General features: G+C 38.9%; 1 protein-coding gene across 3 annotated transcripts in view; it reads right to left on the minus strand.

Annotated features, from left to right (window-relative positions):
- FANCD2 (FA complementation group D2) overlaps positions 1–22,084 on the minus strand; it is a 56,067-nt gene that overhangs the window by 23,803 nt on the left and 10,180 nt on the right. For 2 of the 3 annotated variants that reach the window (XM_021694897.1, XM_044916464.1), the window contains exons 9-25: positions 21,166–21,253; positions 20,330–20,434; positions 19,606–19,703; positions 19,107–19,215; positions 18,628–18,663; positions 15,463–15,606; positions 13,468–13,602; positions 12,012–12,143; positions 10,771–10,881; positions 6,458–6,567; positions 5,557–5,617; positions 4,632–4,751; positions 3,902–3,975; positions 3,474–3,620; positions 2,649–2,749; positions 2,107–2,222; positions 988–1,096 (exon numbers count right to left, since the gene is read on the minus strand). In XM_021694897.1, the coding sequence (XP_021550572.1) occupies positions 988–1,096; positions 2,107–2,222; positions 2,649–2,749; positions 3,474–3,620; positions 3,902–3,975; positions 4,632–4,751; positions 5,557–5,617; positions 6,458–6,567; positions 10,771–10,881; positions 12,012–12,143; positions 13,468–13,602; positions 15,463–15,606; positions 18,628–18,663; positions 19,107–19,215; positions 19,606–19,703; positions 20,330–20,434; positions 21,166–21,253 (1,796 nt within the window). The remainder of the gene's footprint in view (positions 1–987; positions 1,097–2,106; positions 2,223–2,648; positions 2,750–3,473; positions 3,621–3,901; positions 3,976–4,631; positions 4,752–5,556; positions 5,618–6,457; positions 6,568–10,770; positions 10,882–12,011; positions 12,144–13,467; positions 13,603–15,462; positions 15,607–18,627; positions 18,664–19,106; positions 19,216–19,605; positions 19,704–20,329; positions 20,435–21,165; positions 21,254–22,084) is intronic. The other variant, XM_044916466.1, reaches the window with a different exon arrangement.

The raw sequence follows: 22,084 nt of genomic DNA on the forward strand, positions 1-22,084 counted from the left end.
GGAAAAGAGAGGAGACAGAAGCTCAATATATACCAACCACATATCACTGTTAGAACACATCACCTGATTGGCTAAAAATTAATTTTCAGAACTACCAAGTATGGCTGAATGTCTGTAAGATACATTCAAGTTACCTGACATGAATTGTTTTGGCATAGCAAAATGATCAGAGATGACTTACAGGAATATCATATTAAATGATTATGACCAATTAAGATAAAATCATTCTAAATAATGATATAAAAAAATATCCAAGCAGGTAAGGACTAAAAATAAACTAACCCTTATTTCAAATCTAAAGATATTAATATTTGGTCACACAGTACTTTGTTTTATACACAATTACTTAGATGAGGGCCTGAGGGAGGCTCTATGTTTTCCCCAGAGAATCTACCTAGCACTTTAAAACAAGTTTATTTAATAGTCAGAAGGTATTAAGAGACCTGTCAGCTTTAATCCTGGTTCATAACTATATTCAGGAAAGCAAAGGACACTGAAAGTTTGACTTCTAAAGAAGAAAAGTTACTTTACAAAAGCCCAACCAATGCTTTCCATTTTTAATTTTCTTTTTCTTTTTTTTTTTTTTTTTTTTAAAGATTTTATTTATTTATTTGACAGAGAGAGACACAGCAAGAGAGGGAACACAAGCAGGGGGAGTGGGAGAGGGAGAAGCAGGCTTCCCACAGAGCAGGGAGCCCGATGTGGGGCTCGATCCTAGGACCCTGGGATCATGACCTGAGCTGAAGGCAGTCGCTTAACCAACTGAGCCACCCAGGCGCCCCATTTTTAATTTTCTTAAGCAGCAAGATTTCTTGAAGGTAACAATGGGAGGAAAATGGATGTTTTTTTGTTTTGTTTTGTTTTGTTGAGCAAACATTTTCTTATCCCAGATGAGTAGGGGATGGCTATCAGTGAGCTTGGCTTAAAAGTAAAGTTCTTTATCTCCTCCCTGCCACCCTGGCAAAGGTACCATAAGACACTCCTTACCTGCCAAGTATTTTTCCAGGATCCTCTGAAGCTCCACAACATGCTTTAACCGGGTGAGCACCTTCCCCTTCATCTCAGGTGACGTTTGCTGGCAGAAGGCATTTACAACCTGGAAAAGTACAAATTATATTCTCAGACTTCAAATGGTTCCAATTTCAATGCCATTCAGTCGCAGGATCTGTGAGTTAATCTGTAATGTAAAGGTGTTCTCAGCAAGGTACTATAGAGGAAGAAAAAAAGCCCTGGGCCAATATAGGAGATCTGACTTTTAATCGTAGTTCTACTGATTTCTAGTTAAGTAACAAGTAGAATAGCACAGTGACTAGAAAGCACACACTTTGATGAAACAAGTCCTATTCTGCTACTTACTAGCTGTGTGACCCTGGCCAAGTCATTATTAGCCTTTCTGAGTTTCTACTTCTTCAACTATAAAATGAGACAACTATAAAATGAGAATGCAGTTGTTATATGGATTAAATACTGTAAATAAAGAAAGAAGCCCTGCATTTTGCACAATGTAAGTGCTTGATTATATTTACTGATTTTGTGCTGTTTCTCCCACTGAATGGTATAAAACAAGGATAATACCTGTCCTGCCTACATCAGAATATAATTGTGAAGATAAGAAGAGATGATTTAAGCAAACATTCTCAGAAATAATATGCATGAGAAAGGAAGTGAGATATAAGTGTAAGAAAATGTCATTTTCATCACGTATCATTATTGTGCATTTCATTAAGCACAATATATTCCAAAGGAAGGGGAAAACCATCACTCACTTGATCTCACTGAATTGAAACATTAAGTGAATACCTATGCAAGGCTGAACTGTATCTTCAAAGTGGAGAAGGTGAGTTTATTCCAGGCAAAAGGAAGAATACAACAAAAAGGCTTGAAGGAGTAAAGCATGAACAACATTTAAGTGAAGTCTAAGTATTTTGATTTGGCTATATCAAAAGGTCATATAATTGGGAAGAAGTGGGACATAACAGCTGGAGAAGCTCACAGCGGTTAGTGCTTAGTGGAGACTTTTTAGAGAGTCCCAGGAGTACGAGGAAATAGTTTCCTTTCAACAAGAACTACAGACAACAGGTGAAATGTCCTAGTAACTCTGCTTACCTCTCGGAACCAGTTAAGAGTAAGAAATATGAGTGAACACATGAATGAATGCTCTTTAACAGACATGGACTCCAGCCTCTCTCCAGGATCCAAATCAGTGAGGAATATAGGACAATCTGAAAGAGAAGAACAAACATTTCTAACTCCCTTTATTTCAAGTCAACAGAACCTGGATGCTACCCCTAGAGCTATCTACCTCTCCTTCTACTTACTTTCCCCTTTAACTTGTATTTGAAGGTCAAGCTTTGATTGTCTCAAAATTACCACCATATCACGTAGTAATCATTACATATAATTAAGAAGTCTTTGCAAAACTAGATGTGAGGACCAGAAAGCAACAAGGAACTATGATGATGACTGACTTGTCAACATGATAGAAATCTGTATGTTATTATTTTGTCTTTGGAATTCCATTACTACTGCTATTCTACTCTGTGAAGTTAGAAAATTCCTTCCCACACACACAATATACTGTTTTTTTCCTTCCCTAACATTATCAAAGAACGGTTACAAAGAAAGGATCTGATAACTTCATCCTATACCTAATAAACCATCAATCTCCTCCAAGTTTCCATTATGTTGTTTCTCCACACAAAGTCTCAGTAACCGGAAATAGGGAGCCAGGCACAACGGAGACACCAATCTGGGAAGGAAAAATCCATTTCTAAACAATACTTTATAGGCACATTAGTCCATGTTTATAGGAAACCCAACCTTACAATTAAAGAGTTTTACCCAAAATAAATGTCTACTTTTAAGAATACATGACGAGGAACTTAATGGATGCTCAGCAAATAAAATGAACTAACCTGGAGGAAGGCAGAGGCTGTGTAGAATGAATATCCATGAGTTAAGAGAAACAGAAATAAGATGGAAGGAGGGAAGGAGAGGGGCAGAGGCAGACAAGTATGTTCATGGGAGGGAGAAAGGAACAGAAATGAAAACAGCCTCACAGAATACTTGTTGGATGTCCTTAGGCAATGCAAACCCCAACCACAGGGTCCAAGAAAAAACAAGGAATCTGACCCATTCTAGCTAACCCCTCCAAATACCACCTGTCTTAGGAGAAAACCACCCCCACTTTGAAAAGATCTTATTTATTTACTTGAGAGAGAATGAGCTGGGGGAGAGACAGAGGGAGAGGGAGATGCAGGCTCCCCATCAAGCAGGGAGCCAGATGGGGGGCTCGATCCCAGGACCCTGGGATCATGACCTGAGTCAAAGGCAGATGCTTAACTGACTAAGGCACCCAGGTGCCCCAGAAACCCTTTTCCATCAAGTTCTCAACAAACTGCAAGAAGTGTGGAATACCCCATGCACACTCAAAACAGCAAAAGAAGTTTTAAAAAAGAGAAAAGTACACTGACTTTTGGTCTGATTCCTTTGAAGTCATTCTACCCCCATCTTTTGCAAAGTCCTGAGAGAACAATAGTGGCAGGAGGTTGATGACAATCCCATCGCGACTACTATATTCTTCTAGTCCGTAGAGAGCTTTCACAGGAAATGGATAGTCACTGTGGAGAGAACCCAGAATTTGATGCCCCAAGGGTATACACATCTATGCGGGAAACCAGTAGAACAAACCAATCTTCCCTCTTATGAGAAGAAATGAGAAAGAGAAAGAATAAGTGGAAGCTTATAGGAATTCTGGAACTGGGGTTTTGGGTGTTGGGAGGAAAGAAGCTGTGGGATTGGGCCAGACTTAGCTGAGGTCAAGAGCATTCTGATGTCTGTACCAACTATTGACATAATTTCTTCACCAGTACAATCAAGTTAGTGGGTATACAGTACTTACCCTTCTGCAAAAACACAGAAATCCACCACAAAGGCATCCTGGAAATCATTGAAGATGGTCTGCCCAACCCATTCCTTCGGGAAGCAAGCAAGCAAACAAACAAACAAACAAACAAAAAGGCTGTATAGGTAAGGGTGTACTTGCTGTAGAGCCCTAGACAAACTATTACCCTTTCTAAGCCTTAGTTTCCTCATTTCTTTTTTTTTTAAGATTTTATTTATTTACTTGAGAGAGAGCAACAGAGTGAGAGAGCGAGCACGAGCAGGGGAGGGGCAGAGGGGGGGAAGGGGGGAAGCAGACTCCCCACTGAGCAGGATCATGACCTGAGCTGAAGGCAGCCGCTTAACTGACTGAGCCGCCCAGGCGTCCCCCAGTTTCCTCATTTCTAAGAAGAGAATAACAATATTACGTACCCCATTATTATGAAGTAGAAAACACATAATACATGAAAAATGCTTAACACAGTGCCTGGCAGAGAATACATAGTGGCTATCAACATCAACAGTATTATCATCATCCTCATCATTACTATTATTATTGTTATTATATGAAGGAGGCCTCAGAGGTGAGGCCTGGAGTAGGGCAAGTCAGAACAGCCTTCCCAGCTAGAATATGGGAGAGCTCACAGGATGATCTATTTTTGCACTGCAACAGACAGAAGGGCTTGAAGAATAGGAGTAAAAAGCAGTTCTCATGCTTTGCTGCTTTAAGAAAAGATACTGGGACTTACCAGGGCTTTTGGAGCCAGCTTTCCCCCTTGGATAAGATTAGCAAATTCATCATAATAAAGTGCAGAAGCCTGGGGAGACTGCTCACTGCAGGAATGAACCAACTGCAGCAAGGAGGTCACCTGGAGCAGCCAAAGAGAAAGAGTGGTTCAGCCATTGGGCTGCCAACGTTTCCTAAACACCGTTCAATCCATTCAGTAGTAAATTTTTCCTTCCAATTTCACTGCCAAAGCTCTTACTACCACTCACCTGAGGTTTACTTGAGCTTCCTGACAAGCCCATCTCTTTCTAATATCTCTTCTCCAATCCATCAGACACACACAACTGGATTAATTTTGTTTTTTACAAATACTTTTATTTTATTTTATTTTATTTTGAAAGAGAGAGAGAGAAAGAATCTCAAATAGGCTCCATACCAACACGGAGCCCAATGTGGGGCTCGATCTCATGACCCTGAGATAATGACTTGAGCCAAAATCAAGAATCAGACGCTTAATCAACTGAGCCACCCAGGCTCCCCTGGATTAATTTTTCTAAAGCAAAGCTTTGATTAAGTCATGTCTATGCTAAGAAACCCTTAAAGACTATCGCTAAGTAAAAAATTAAATTGAAATGTCTTGATTCACATTCAAGGCCCTCCCTTTTCTACCTCTGGACTAGCTTTATCTCCAACTCTCCAATTATAGGCTTACTCTTCCCTATGCTCCAGTCAATCTCCTATTCTACAAACATAGCTCTCTTTTCTTGCTCTCTAGGAACTCACAATTTAATTAAGGAGGTTAGACAAATACAGAAATAAATGTAACTCATGCCAGCCAGGAAAACATTATTTTGGAAAAAAAAGCACTCTTTCTGGTAAACTGATAGTGACCAGAAGCAATTCCTCAGTTATTCATAAACATACCCAACGACATTACAAGAACTCACCTGTGTGTACTGTTCAGTGCTCAAGTCTGTTCTCCCTTGGGTCAGATTTGAAGATCTACTTCTAAAAATAAGGAATTTTAGTTTCACTTTTATAAAATTTTGTAAGAACTAGCAATAAGTGTATGAATCCTGCCATCCCTGGGATGTGGGTGGAGATAAAAGTGCACAAAGGCACAGAGGACTATTTACAAAATGTGGATTAGAGCAAACAATGGCTCTAATTTTTTTAAAGGGCACACTAAATTAGTAATAATCGTAAGAGCAAGCACCGGGCATTGTTCTAAGCATTTAATGCTCTCAAGTGGTATAGCTCCAAAGAATGAACTTTTAACCAGTACATTATGTAGCCTCCATGAATTATTAATGCCGACTCTAAGAATGTCTCCAGAGGTCCCAGGAATTCCAAACAAATTATCTCTAAGGAGCATAAACTCAACTCCAATGTCATTTTGCAATGGCAACATCTTATCAAGACCCAACTCTATGCTCCTATCACCAGGTGCCTTATTTTCATCAAACATGATGTCCCAGACAATACCACCGCAATGGAGAAATCTGTAATGTCTAGTGCCTGGGAGAGGCACAAATGCAGAAAAATGCATCCCAGGATGTTCACGGTTCCCCTTTTGTGGAAACATTTCCATTACTTTATTTATTAGCAATCCTTAGTTTTTAACCATCAGACTGTGATGATTAAGATCACATTCTGTAAAAATTATACGTGGTATATAGAGTCAAGATAAGAAGGGAAAATGGAAAAGTAGCAACAAACATTTGCTTACTTATTATGGGCTTAATGTGTACTATTATAATGAAGTCTACACAACGTAACACTTTATTTGTAAGGTGGCAACTTGATTAACTGACCTTGTGCCACGGAAGTCAGAATTTCCATGCATACCTGTCTGCCGCCATGATGCCAGCCATGGTGACAGCACCAATAATACCAATGAGTTTGTATTTGAATATGGTGCTAGAGAGCTGCTTTCGTATCACCAGGTGCATGTCATCCTGCAAGAAAGACATGATAACGAAAGTTGAAGATGCTGGAATAGTACAGCAAAAGAGCCTGCAGATATTGAAGCTATCATTTACTAACTGTGGCTTTTGGCAAGTCATTTCATCTCTGAGTCTCAATTTTTTCATCTATAAAATGGGGAAGGTTTTGTAAGGATGAGAGACAAATTAAAAAATGTCCTAGAACAGAGTCAACCAGGGGCGCCTGGGTGGCTCAGTTGGTTAAGCGACTGCCTTCGGCTCAGGTCATGATCCTGGGGTCCCTGGATTGAGTCCCGCATCAGGCTCCCTGCTGAGCAGGGAGTCTGCTTCTCCCTCTGACCCTCCCCCCTCTCATGCTCTCTCTATCTCATTCTCTCTCTCAAATAAAATCTTTAAAAAAAAAAAGAACAGTGTCAACCATAAGACAGATGTTTAAAAATAATAGCTATTATTGTTATTGTTGTGATACTTGCTTGATAAGGATATGTGAATTATTGTAATGTTGGCTGCTCGACTAAAATAATGAAATAGAAAGAAATACTTAGGTAAATTAACCAAGGAGGCAAAAGACATGTTGTACATTAAAACTATAAAACAATGCTGAAAGATATTAAAGAAGACCTAAATAAATGGAAAGATATCCCATGTTCATGAATTGAAAGACTTAATATTGTTAAGATAATGATAATACTCAAAGTGACAGGCACATTCTTTGTAAGCCTTACTAAAATCACAACAGAATATTTTACAGATAGAGAAAAACTCATGCTAAAATTCATATGGAATTTCAAGGGACCCCAAATAGCCAAAACAATCTTGAAGAAAAAAAAAAGTTCTTTCAAATTTCAATTTTGAAATTATTACAATCTTTCAATTTCAAAATTACTACAAAAGCTACAGTAATCAAAAAGTGTGCCACCTGCATAGGAAGCACATATACACCAATAGATAGAGTCCAGAAATAAACCCTCACATACATGGTCAACTGACTTTCTGCAAAGGTGCTAAGACCATTCAAAGGGGAAAGTACAGTCTTTTCAATAAAAGGTGCTCAAAAAAACCACGCACAAAAGGTGCTGAAAAAATTGGATACCCATACATACACGAAATGAAATTGGGCCCATTAACCATATACAAAAATTAACTCAAAGTGAATCAACAACACAAATTTAAGAGCTAAAACAGTGAGACTCTTAGAAGAAAACAAAGGAAAAAATCTTCATGACTTTGAATTGGGGAATGGTTTTTCCTAAGTATAACACCAAAAGCACAGGCAACAAAAGAAAAAAAAAAAAAGATAAATTGGGGCATCATCAAAACTCCATCAAAGGACACTATCAAGAGTGAAAAGACGGACGCCTGGGTGGCTCAATGGTTAAGCGTCTGACTTCGGCTCAGGTCATGATCCCAGGGTCCTGGGATCAAGTCCCGCATCGGGCTCCCTGCTCCGCGGGAAGCCTGCTTCTCCCTCTGCCTCTCTCTCTCTCTGTCTCTCATGAATAAATAAATAAATAAAATCTTTAAAAAAAAAAAAAGTGAAAAGACAATGCATAGAATGGGAGAAAATATTTGCCAATCATGTCTCTGATAAGGGACAATACCCAGGAAGTATAAAGGATCCCTATATATCAACAACAAAAAACAACTGATATAAAAAATGAACAAAGGACTTGAATAGACAATTTCCCAAATAAGATATTCAAATAACAAACTGGCAAATAGTTAAGATGTTCAGCATTATTAATCTTCAGGGAAATGCAAATGCAAACCACAGTGAGATAGCACTTCACACCCAGTAGAATGGTTACAGTTAAGAAATGGAAAATAAGGGCGCCTGGGTGGCTCAGTTGGTTAAGCGACTGCCTTCGGCTCAGGTCATGATCCTGGAGTCCCGGGATCGAGTCCCGCATCGGGCTCCCTGCTCAGCAGGGAGTCTGCTTCTCCCTCTGACCCTCCCCCCCTCATGTGCTCTATCTCTCCTCTCATCCTCTCTCTCAAATGAATAATAAAATAAAATCTTTCAAAAAAAAAAAAAGAAATGGAAAATAAGTGTTGGTGAGGATGTAAAACCATGAAGCCCTCAATGTGTTCATGGGCACATAAAATGGTGCAGCCACTACAGAAAATGGTTTGGTGGTTCCTCAAAATGTTAAACACAGAATCAAAAACATATGATTCAGCAATTCCACTCCTAGATACAGACCCCAAAGAATTGAAAATAGGGACTCAAACAGATACTTGCACACCAGTGTTCATAGCAGCATGATTCACAATAGCCAAAAAGTGAAAAAAAGGCCAGTGTTCATCAATAAATGAATGTACAAACTAAATGTGGTGTATACATACAATGGAATACTAGTTAGCCATAAAAAGGAATGAAGTCTGATATATCTTACACCATGGATGAACCCTGAACAGATAATGCTAAGTGACATAAACCAAACACAAAAGGATAAATATCGCGTGTCTATTTTTAAAATTTAAATTTTATTATTTTTTTTTTAGAGGGGAAGAGAGAGAGAATTTTTTTTTTTTTTAAAGATTTTATTTATTTATTTGACAGAGAGAGACACAGCGAGAGAGGGAACACAAGCAGGGGGAGTCGGAGAGGGAGAAGCAGGCTTCCCACTAAGCAGGGAGCCCGACGCGGGGCTCGATCCCAGGACCCTGGGATCATGACCTGAGCCGAAGGCAGACGCTTAACGACTGAGCCACCCAGGCGCCCCGAGAGAGAGAATCTTAAGCAGGTTCCATGCCCAGCATGGAGCCCAAAACGGGGCTCAATCTCACAACCCTGAGATCATGACCCGAGCTGAAATCAAGAGCTGGACACTTAACTGAGCCACCCAGGGGACCTTCATATGACTATTTAAATGAGGTACCCAGAACAGGCAAATTCAGAGACAGGAAATAGATTAGAGGTAACCAGGGCTGGAGGAAGGAAAATGGGGAGTTACTGCTGAATAGGCAGAGTTTCTGTTTGGGATGACGAAAAGTTCTGGATATAGACAGTGGTGAGAGTTGCACAACATTCTTAATGAACTTAATGCCACTTAAAAATGGTTAAAGTAGTAAAATTTGTTATGCATATTTTACAATCATTAAAAAATAAAATAATGATGTAGCTCTATATTATTGATGTGAAGCCATCTCCAAAATATACTGCTAAATGAAAGAAGTAAAATGTAGAACAAAAGGGTCAGGATTGAGGGGCCCTAGGTGGCTCAGTCGTTAAGTGTCTGCCTTCGGCTCAGGTCATGATCCCAGGGTCCTGGGATCGAGCCCCGAATCGGGCTCCCTGCTTGGCAGGAAGCCTGCTTCTCCCTCTCCCACTCCCCCTGCTTGTGTTCCCTTTCTCACTGTGTCTCTCTCTGTCAAATAAATAAAATCTTTAAAAAAAAAAAAAAAAGGGTAAGGAGTGGAATATAGGTAAATACAAATTTGTAAATGCTCAGAACATCTCAGAAAGCTATAAGGTATAAAGCAGAAAAGTATAAACAAATTTGTAAATGCTCAAGACATCTCAGAAAGCTATAAATGTCTCAGGACAAACTCAGAAAGTGATTGCCTTTAGATAACCAGATGCCCGGAGGACTGAGAAAGGGGAGACTTATTTTTCACCACTTCTTATGCCTTTTGAATTTTGTGCTATGTATGTATATTACCTAGCCTTTTTTTTCTTTTCCTTTTTTAACTAACGAAACGTGTTGGTTGTTCAAAATCACAGTCCAGTATGGATTACTGGCCACGGGGTGGCACTAAAGATACAAAAGAGCTACAAGTTCTGATTGCCATGTAATCTCTTGTTTTAGTCTCTTTGCCTGACTTTCTCAGTGAATGGTGTCCACCAATGAAAGCAAGCCCAGATGAAGTGCACATTAGATGTAGATGTTCCCTAGGAAACAAGGTAATACTCTGTGTACCCACAGCACTCAGTATGGAACCTGAACAGCTTTTCTTACTCAGTTCCATAGTCAGCTGATTACAGACCCATTAATAGACAAGCTACTTGAGGGTATAAGGTCTAATATACTTACCATCTCAATGCTTGGTACACAACAGACACTTAATGTTTGTGGTAAGAAACGAATGAGTACTCAGACCATGGCTGTGTACTCGATTTCTATTCGTACACAGGCTAAAGGGATTTTGTTCAGTGAATTTCAGTTAAAGAAGTTTAAAGTTTTAAAGGTTTCTCAACATACTGCCTGTTACCTGGATGTGACTGCTGGCTTCATGCTGTTTGCTAAATGCCAATGTGCTGAGAATATAGAAGAGTTTTCGTATCTGCTGAGGGGACATATTATCCAGATAATCTAAAATGCCCTATGGAAAAAAAAATGCCAACAATAAGTTTAGCCACTAATACTTTTTTCCACCAAATAAAAAAACTAAAATCCTTGTAAGAGGCATCCAGATAGCCATAAAAGCTCAAGTTCTCTCAAGCTGTGCTCAGAGCCCAAAGGGTTAGTCATCCTAACATATCTCCTACTTCTCCCTATTCTTCTTCTCCACCCTTTCCTTCTTAGTGAAAACAGTACTCTGCCAAAAGTTGTATCTCTGACCATATTCCTTATCATAACATCCCTTCTCGGCTTCCCCTCCATGAATTACTTATTCATTCTTTACAGATGTGGAAGCAGTCCCAAGGGAAATAGTTACTTTTTAACATTGGGCAAAACCTCAGCTTTCTCATCCCTAATATGGGGATACCATGACCTACAGTTACCTTTCAAAGCCCAGACGTGATTAGGTCAACTCTCTATGAAAAGCCTGTAATAGCTCTCTACGGTCTACAAAATAAAGTTGAAACTCCTCAGCATGGTATTTGAGAGCCTTCATAATCTAACACTGTCCTATGTCTTCCGAGCCTCACCTCCCACCACTTCTCACCATATGTCCCATTTGCCAACCACGCTAGTCTACTTGTCGTACCATGGACCTGGATGCCAATTTGCTTCTGTTTAAACTGTCCTCTGCCTAGACGCACTTCCTTTATTTTCTCTTATCGAATCATGCCCAAACTTCAAGAATCACTCAAATCTACTCTTTGAAGAAGTACCCAGTTTCCTAGACCAAATTAATTATTCTTGCTCTGGTGCATCTATAGCACTTTATCTTTCTAGAGATTTCTCATGTTGTATTTACAGTGACTTGTTTATGTGTTTTACTATCCCAAAGGCAAGAACGAAGTTTTATATACAAAGCACCCAGAATAGAGTGTGCACACAGGTACAAAGAAGTATTTGCTGAATGCATTAATACATACATAAATGAGTTATTTTTTTCTATTATTTGCCCATTACCTCACCTCCTTCCCACCCCCTCCTACCAATTATAGTGCTCAATATCTAGAAGACAAATTAAATTGCTGCTAATTAACGGATGCGAGATATCTCTCAGATATATGCAAGAAAGAAAAATGACTCAATATATGTCAGTGGAGGGAGAGATACCTTCACAAAGACGACATTCAGCTTCATAGCAGATAGGTTTAGAACTACCAACTCTAGGAGGACATCCAACGCAGTATCAACTTCAGCTTCATTCCCACTGCAGATATGGGTCACTAGGGCACCAACCACTTCCTATACGGTAAAGAGTCAATAGGACAGTGTGAATAAAAATATGACATGGCCATCTTAAAAGGATTAATTCTTGAGACCATTCCAATCTCAACTTGGTTAAAATCCCAACCTACCCTATCCCATTGTCTAATTCTATTATCTACTTTACATCGATGTTGGTTTCAGGAGGTTGAGGATTATGCCAACCTAACTACACAACCATCTACTCTTGACTAATTCCTAAAATTTATCAGTGAGCACTATCTAAGCCCTCCTGATTTTGTTCCCTGGCATAGTCTCCTTCTTTTTTCAGTTGGGTTAAATACTACCCTTTAAGCTATGGTTGTACTTAATCTGTTAAAATGTACTAAAAAGATAGAACTCAGGGCACCTGGCTAGCTCAGCTGGAGCATGTGACTCTTGATCTCTCAACTGTGAGTTCGAGCCCCATGTTGGGTGTAGAGACTACTTAAAAATAAAATCTTAAAAAAAAAAAAAGGTGGAACTCAAGAAGCTAAAGGTTTTAAAGGTTTTTACAGGTTAGACTTGTATGTTTCAAGCAAACATGAGCCATGATAATATCTCTAAAACATTAAGATGGTTCCAAAAAATACCTTGTATGCCATTCTCCCTTTCCTTTATACTGCTGCTCCATACTGAATCATATGGTTTTCTCAACTGCAGCAGCTAGCTCATGCCAGCTGAATCTACTGCTCTGCTTTAAAATTTTGTCTTTATTTTTACAAGTTCCATTCAAATGTTTTGACATTGTTACTAGTAAGTATAGCATGTACAAAAAAATACAAAATAAGACCCTCTGTTCTTTGACTTCAGAATCACTTTCCCCAAGTACAGCCTTCCCTCTCTGGATATGTGGTATTAAATTTTGTGTCTCATGTTCATGGGAATAGGGTTATGCCCTCAGGCACTTCTCCTTCATTTGTTTTTCTCCACAATTTTTTCTAGAGAACAACTCCAGAATCAACTAACTGCCAGTTGACCATTTGCAGCTGACTTTTAAAACTGCTCTTTCTGTATACTACAAAAATGGCCCGATAACCCCAGCCCTTTCAGCCATGGTTTATTTAAAATAGACTGGATGTGGACCTTCATTTTAAAATCAGAGAATTTTAGAGCTCAAAATGCAGAGTTAGATCCTCCAGTCCAGTCTCCCTCATTTTATTAAGACTAGGACTAGAACTAAGTTTTCCCAGCTCCCAGTTCAGAGTTCTTTTTCCTTCAATGCCTTCCAACCAACAAGAAATAAACAGCATATCACATGCAAGTCACTTGGAATTGCATTTCTTCCTGTTCCCTTCTCTCCAAAATAAATATTTCAACATACCTGCTGACAGTAAGTGTCAAAAAACTTAAATGCATATTTGTATAGGAGACTGCCAAACAAAATAATACTCTGGTCTAGGGAGTGCAACAAACTCTGTGCCAACGACAGAATGGATGGACAAATATCCTTAAGGACCTTGAAGGGGGAAGAGAAGAGAAAAAAAAGAAGCTGTGGGAGGAATTTAGTTATTACAGAACCAGGACTTGCTAACCCTTATAGGATGTCAGGGTTCTCCTCACCAACTCTCATTTTAACCTAAGGTAACTTAATCTTTGTTTTACTCAAAATTATCTTTCATCATTCTGAGTTTTCGCTCAGGATCAATGGGATTAGATGTAAGGATAAGAAGTGACCTGGAAGCTAAAAGAAGTTAAATTATAAGCCTAATAGCATTATTCCTATTTGCCCAACTTGGGACTAGAATCCAGATTTTTTTTTTTTTTTGAGAGAGAGAGCAAAGTGGAGGAGGAGTAGAGGGAGAGGGAGAAGCAGACTCCGCACTGAGCAGGGAGCCCGATGCAGGGCTCGATCCTGGAACTTCGGGATTACGACCCGAGCCGAAGGCAGACACTTAACCAACTGAGACACCCAGGCGCCCCTAGAATCCAGATCTTCTAAATCCCAATTTCCTCACTCAATCTGGGTCTGCTCTGCCTTGGTTATGATTTGAAATCAATCTATAAGGTTCAATACTAATTAAATAGATTTCTCCTAAGATCAAAAAGAGAACTGATCATGTCTTAGCAATAAGGCAGAAGATGGACATTAATGGACCCAAAGTAAATAACCAGTTTAAGTCCAGCTTCTTTACTGATACCATCACAATTAAAAAAAATCTTAAATTAAGCCCTGAAATGGGTATAATGCTTTGCTGAGGAAAATGCAGTAAAAAATTATATATGGGGTGCCCAGGTGGCACAGTCGGTTAGGTGTCTGACTCTTGGTTTTGGCTCTGGTGGTGATCTCGGGGTCGTGAGATTGAGCCTTGCATTGGGCTCCACACTTAGCACAGAGTCTGCTTGGGTTTCTCTCTCCCTCTTCCTCTGCCCCTGCCCCCCAAAATAAATAAATCTTAAAAAAAATTATATATGGTTTCTGCCTTCTGGAAAATTATAGCCCAAAACACACATCATTCCCAGAAATAAGCACAGAAAGGACTGTAAGATAAAATAATAGAAACATTAAATCCATTTCTAAATATAAAATCTTAAGACCCAACTATATATTCTCATTAGTACCTAAGTCAAGCCCCAAACTACTGGTTATCCAGTTTTCTAAGAAAGTATATGCTGTTAATATCCTGAAAATTCACCAGGAAATACCATTCCTAACTTAAAAAATTCTAATCAAATGGTTTATTTTTCAACAGAAATAATCACCCAAGAGTCACAGCACTTAACGGCCAAATATGGATGGTTCAAAAGATGCATAATTATGTCTATTAGAATTCCTCTGGTCCTGTTATGCTCAGGGTTTTTAAAAACTGCTTAGAACAGGATACAGAAGGCAAGTTTGTCAAAGCTGCATATCACAAAGAGCTAGATAATTAAAATGAGTAATGCAAAGTTAAGATTTGAAAGTCTCAATGCACTTGAACAATGGGCTGAAACTCACATGAAGAAATTTATATATGGGAGCTGCAAAGCTTTCCATTTTAAGGTAAAAATCAAGTTATATAAGTATGTAATTAGAAGACCTGAACTAAAACATTTTCTGTAAAAAATAATTCGGGGCATGAGTTTAATCAGTTCAACATAAACCAATTTTGTCACCTTTTTCTAAAAAGATAAGACACCAATCTTAGGTTGGTTTAATTAACATCATAATGTCTCGATCAAGGTAAGTAATAATCCTACTATATTTTGAAATATAGTGAGCTGTCAAAAATCAACATCCAGCAAAGGTTGTATTGTCAAGATTTCCACACTGAGTAGGAAAGGTTAAAAATGACTTCTCTATAACTTTCAGACCAATGTTTCTGATTCTGACACTTACCAAGTAATGAATATAGAATGCACTCTGCAGCAGCTGTTCTTGAAAGCAGCCTGATCGAATCTTATTTCTTAGCACCCTCTCAATGTACTTCTTTGTCTGAGTGTTGGTGCTATAGATGATGAGAAGCATTGCCACGTCAAAAGTCTATTGTCAATAAATATGACAACAAAGAAATAGTTTAATAAATCAGTACATTTATTTCCATGAAATAGCAACTCACAACTTTTTCCCATGAAAACACAGAAGGGGTGATACTTATTTGCTCAACATACTCCCATGAGAGTATCTACATTTTTTTTTCCCCACAAAACCCACAAATGTTTTTCAGAGAAATAAAGTGCTACAACTATTAACGACTGTTATCTTTTATGGAAACTCTGGAATATAAGCTGAAGTGATACTATTACAGAAATAACTTTGAATATCTTCACATCTATTAAAGAAAAATCACTTGCCAACCTTAGATCATTATTTCATTATTAGGAAAACTACTTTCTGAAAAGTTGGAAAGATTGCAAATGTCTGTCAATATGAAAAAAATTAAAATCTGATAGTCATTTTCAGATTATACAGCCATTAAAAAGAGTAAGCTAGACTACATTTTTTGACATTCATGACACCGTGAAATTAAAAAAAAGCAACCTGCAAGACAATAACACAGTAAGATTTTATTTTTGTAAAAACAATATACAAACATAACTATGTGTAAGTGTAAGAATGCCTGCACTCACATAGACATACAGCTTGTATATGAATAAGAAAAAATCTGGAAGAAGAATTATCCATGCAGAATGGAACAGAGAGTGAAAAGAAATTTATTTTTAACATTTTCAGATTCCTTCTGGGTTTTTTCCTCCACAATTAGCTTGTATTAACTATGTTAAAAAAAAAAAGTTAAAAAAAGTCAAGCAGGACAAAAAAAAAAAAACCACTCAGAACTCATACAACTCAAGAGCAAAACACTAAACAATCCAATTTAAAAGATGGATCAATTCTTTTTTTTAGATTTTTATTTATTTATTTGACAGAGAGAGAGAGAGCGCGAGCGAGCACTAGCACATAAGCAGGGGGAGCGGCAGGCAGAGGGAGAAGCAGGCTTCCCGCAGAGCAGGGAGCCTGACACGGGACTCGATCCCAGCACCCTGGGATCATGACCTGAACTGAAGGTAGATGCTTCACCGACTGAGCCACCCAGGTGCCCCACCAAAGATCTTTTTTACATTTTTTTATTTTAGAGAGAACAAGCGCGAATGGGGGGGGAGGGGGGGAGGGCAGAGGGGGAGAGAGCCTGACATGGGGCTCGATTTCAAGACCCTGAGATCATGACCTAGGATGAAATCAAGAGTCGGACACTTAACCAACTGAGCTACCCAGGTACCCCTGGGCCAAGGATCTGAATAGACATTTTCTCGAAGACATACTAATGGCCAACAGACACATGAAAAGATGTTCAACATCACTAATCATCAGAAATGTAAATTACAATGAGATATCACCTCATACCTGTCAGAATGGCTATTGTTAAAAAAGACAAGAAACAACAAGTGTTGCTGAGGATGTAGAGAAAGGGAACCCTTGTGCATTGTTGGTGGAATGTGAATTGGTGCAGCCACTATGGAAAACAGTATGGAGGTTCCTCAAAAAATTAGAAGTAGAAATATCATATGATCCAGAAATTCTTCTGGGTATTTATCCAAAAAAACTAAAAATTAGTTTCACAAAATATCTGCATTCCTATGATCCCTACACATTATTTACAATAGTGAAGACATGGAAGCAACCTAAGTGAAAAGAAAATGTGGTAAGTACACAGACACACAGAAACACACACACACACACACACTGGAATATTATTCAGCCATAAAAAGAATGAAATCTTGCTATTTGTAACAATATGGACAGATCTTGAGGGCATTATACTAAGTGAAGTAAGTCAGACAGAAAGACAAATACCTTATGATCTCACTTCTATATGGAATCTAAAAAATAAACAACAAAACAAAACACACAAAAAACTGAATTCATTGACAGAACAGACTGGTAGTTGCCAGAGGCAGGGGGCTTAGTCGGTAGAGCATGCAACTCTTGATCTTGATTGTAACTTTGAGACCCACATTGGGTGTAGAGATTATTTAAAAATAAAAACTTTAAGAAAAAAAATGGGAGAGGGGGATCAAAAGGTACAAATTGCCCATTAAAAAATAAATAATGGGACACCTGGATAGCTCAGTCAGTTAAGTGTCTGACTCCTGATTTTGGCTCAGGTCATGATCTCGGGAATGTGAGTTCAAGTCCCTCATTGGGCTCCACGCTGGGTGTGGAGACTATTAAAAAAAAAAAAAAAAGACATAAAGACATTGCAGAAGCATATAAAATGTTTATGATATAATCTCAAGAGAAAAAAATCAGAAAGCAAAATTATATAATAATTAGAAATCTGTAAAAACAGGTAAAATAGGTATACAGGTGGCCAAGGATTATGCAAAAATGAAAAAAGAAGAAGTTGTGTTAGGATAATTTGATCCCTCCCCCACAAAAAACTGAGCCACCCAACAACTGGATACTCTAATAGAATCCCACAAAACAAAACAGATTCCAACTAAAGAAAAGTCCTTAATGGGAACCAACTAGTACATAAGAAACGCAATCATCTGGCTTCTCAATAGAAGAAAAACTTTCCATAATTAAGATTCAGTACTACGGCCTTGACAGTGAATGGATGGACTATTTGATTCACTCTGGTCAGGCTGACATGGGTAAAGGTAAGTAAAACATGGAATGCCATTATCTCGACAATTCCATTTCACGGAAGGAAGGGTAATCAGATGGATACAGGGACCCGACTCATGCCCCAAGTGACTCCTGTCTTCACTTCATCTATGGAGACTTGGCTTCTTGGGACTGCAACTCACTGTGCTTGTTTGGAATGTTAATATTTCCCCTTATGGATAGCTTAGGTTTATTTTATTGCCAAAATGAGTAGGAAAGACCATCTAGCAAGTCATCCCCTCAGATTATCTTCCCCAGACAGCTAATGTTTATTAGAGCAACTACAGAAGGCACAGAAGGGATGACTGTGGAGAGAGCGAGAGAAAAGAAGGAAAACTAGCCATATAATTAATTTTAAGTCTGTGGTACTTAAAATTCATAGTATGAGAATGTTACCTTGTGTTCAGACACTGAGGCAGTGCTTTCAATTGCCTAGAAAAAAAAGGGTCACAAAAATATTACAACACATAAGTAGAACACATTTCACCTTATTCAGCATGCCCTATTCTCCTGAGAAGCAATCTGCCCATCTGGGAACCATCATCTATCATTTCTACTTGACTGACTTTTAACACTTTTCTTCCCACCTACCTTTACTTACTTATCCATCACTGATTGCCACCTACTTCCTCCTTAATGTTCAAAGTCATAAAGATCTCACTCACCTTGGGCGCCTGGGTGGCTCAGTCGTTAAGCGTCTGCCTTTGACTCAGGTCATGATCCCAGGGTCCTGGGATCGAGCCCCACATCGGGCTTCCCGCTCTGCGGGAAGCCTGCTTCTCCCTCTCCCACTCCCCCTGCTTGTGTTCCTGCTCTCGCTATGTCTCTCTCTGTTAAATAAATAAAATCTTAAAAAAAAAAAAGATCTCACTCACCTTAATCCAGGCTTCTGAAATGATTTTCTCATATCTAACAGCTGACTTTATTACATCAAAGAAGAGAATAACACAGTCCTGACCGCTGTTTTCTTGATTTCCTGAAGAACTACAAGTAGCAGAGGGGGAAAAAAATCATTCTTCCATTTACCAGAGAGGAACTTATAAAATCTGGATTCCTGTTTACTAGCCAAGTGCCTGTTCCAAGGCACAACTTCATGTGTAAAATGGCTAATAAACTTGTACTGTAGTCTATCTAGGATTGATCTGAATAGCCGGGAAGATACACCCCACATGCCAACGTATACATGTACACACATGTTCCATGTACCACATACATATGATTTGAAGCACTGTATAATGGTACATGCAAACAATATTATTACCATTATTTGTAGTTGCAAGTATTAAGATCTACTGTCCTGGCTTCAGAATAAATGTCAGAAAACTTGCCTTGCCCATGTGAGAAAAAGGGTGGTAACTGTCGATGACATTATACCTTTGTCCTTTATTTTTCAACTTGCTTTGGGAAGCCTGCAACCGCGATGGTAAGATACAATGCTGCAGATCCAACTTCTCCCGCAGCTCAGAAATTACCTGTGGAAAATAAATATTAAGTTATGTGTTCTGCTCATTCACAGTGGATTGGCACAGTTCGCTCTTTCAGCAGAACCATAACAATCCCCTGAAACACTGAGTAAGAAGAATCACTAAATGTTAGACAAGGCTTTTTTTTTTTTTTTTAAGATTTTATTTTTAAGTAATCTCTATACCCAACATGGGGCTCAAACTCAAAACTCCAAGATCAAGAGTCACATGCTCTACTGACTGAGCTACGGGGTGCCCCTAGACAAGGCATTTTGAAAAGGAGAGTTGATGAAAATAGTTAATGCAAGGATAGTATGTTATGCCCTTCAAAATTTCAGAATTCCTTGAGGTATTATACTAAAATAGCAAATATAACTGTGTAGGGCTTATATGCAACAATAAATCTAGCTAGTTCCATTCTATCCCCTGAATACTATCTGGATTAATCAGCATTATCAATTGGTTTGGGAACAAAGAAGAATTAGAAGCTATTAGTTTAAATAATGTATATTGATGTATCTTCATCTAGGTACATCTCTTTTCCATTACTGACTTTCAGAAGAGCACCACCGTTATACTCTGTACTCCCAAGGATCTAGCATGCCATTGGTGTTTGTTGGGAAATAATAAGGTACCTCAAGTGCATCTGCAGCTGTTACGGAATGAAGAATGAACTTGATTATCACAGGTAAATCATCCAATTTCACAGATAACAGCTTACCCATCACCAACTGGCGGACCTAAACATAAAAAGCACAAAAACCTTGAATATTTTTATGTTAATACCTCAACCTAGTACTGACCTGTTAGGTTAAATTAGAAAACCTACTTCTCTCACTCAGTTTTCTCACTTGTAATTTAGGAAGAAAAACACCTCCTTTTATTTTCAATTTTATTCCAAATTACAAGCTTTCAATTGTTAATGCCACAGTTTCTTCAAAAACAGACAGATAATAACTGTAAAAGTGTTATTATCTTATAATTTAGAGACTGAATTTTCCACTGGCTCCATTAGCCATTCCTATGAGGAGCAGTGTGTAAATATTATGCAAGATAGAAATTTCCACTAAAACTTACTGCTTTGAAACAGAGCAGCAAATCCATCATACTACGGCATATGAAGTTCATCAAAGAGAAAAAGAGATGAAATGTCATTCAATATCGTTTCAAAAAATTTTTAAAAGATTTTATTTATTTATTTATTTGAGAGAGAGAAAGCGAGCACGAGCGGAGGGGAGGGGCAGAGGGAGAGGGAGAAGCTGAGCAGGTAGTCCAACATGCAGCTTTATACCAGGACTTTGGGATCATGACCCGAGCCAAAGGCAGACCCTTAACCAACTGAGCCACCCAGGCGCCCCTGTATCATTTCAAAATTAACCTTTCATATGCAACTGCTTCAAAGTAATGACTGACACTGGTTCTGGGAAGTAAAAAAGCTGACTCTGTTTCTGGAGAGCAGAGTCCTTCCTACCTGAGACAGGAGCTTCGGGTCAAGTCGGAGGCTGGAAAGAACATCCAGGATAGGGACAGTGAGTGGAGTATTCTCCATTAAAAGGTCACTGTGCATGGTGGAAAAAGAGAAAAGCTGTGTAACTTTTAACAGAGCTGAGCAGATAATTACTCGGAAAAATCACTCAGGATATGGGAAGAGAGGACATACTCAGTTCCCACTGAACTTGTTAATAGTATATTTCGTTAAAAATTGGTTTGTTGGTTTTTTTTAAATTTTATCTATTTACTTGAGACAGAGAGAGAGCACAAGCAGGGGGAGGGGTGGAGGGAGAGGGACAGGGAGAAGCAGACTCCCCACTGAGCAGGGAGCCCAACGAGGGGTTCAATCTCGGGACTCTGGGATCATGACCTGAACCAAAGGCAGGACGCTTAACTGACTGAGCCACCCAGGAGCCCCTAAAAATTGCTTTGATTTAAAAAAAATTCATGCTTGGGGCGCCTGGGTGGCTCAGTTGGTTAAGCGTCTGACTTTGGCTCAGGTCATGATCTCAGGGTCCTGAGATCGAACCCTACATCAGGCTCCCTGCTCAGCAAGGAGTCTGCTTCTCCCTCTCCCTCTGCCCCTCCCCCCGACTCGTGCTTGCTGTCTCTCTCTCTCAAATAAATAAAATCTTAAAAAAAATACATGTTCATTATAGAAAATTCAAACAGAGTAAAAACGAGAAGCCCTTTCCTCACCATCTCCACTACCCAGAGGTAACCACTCTTGAGTTGGGCACATATCCGTCCTGAGAAAAGGAAAAAGAAAACCTACAACAATTATAGTGACATATGAGAAGTATGACAGATGTACATGCAAGGCATTCTAGGAACACAGAATAGAGAACAGTGACAGATTCTAAGAAAAGGCTATACAAAAGGACAAGCGGGAATTAAGC

This window comes from Neomonachus schauinslandi, chromosome 1, assembly GCF_002201575.2.
Source record: "Neomonachus schauinslandi chromosome 1, ASM220157v2, whole genome shotgun sequence".
NCBI lineage: Eukaryota > Metazoa > Chordata > Mammalia > Carnivora > Phocidae > Neomonachus > Neomonachus schauinslandi.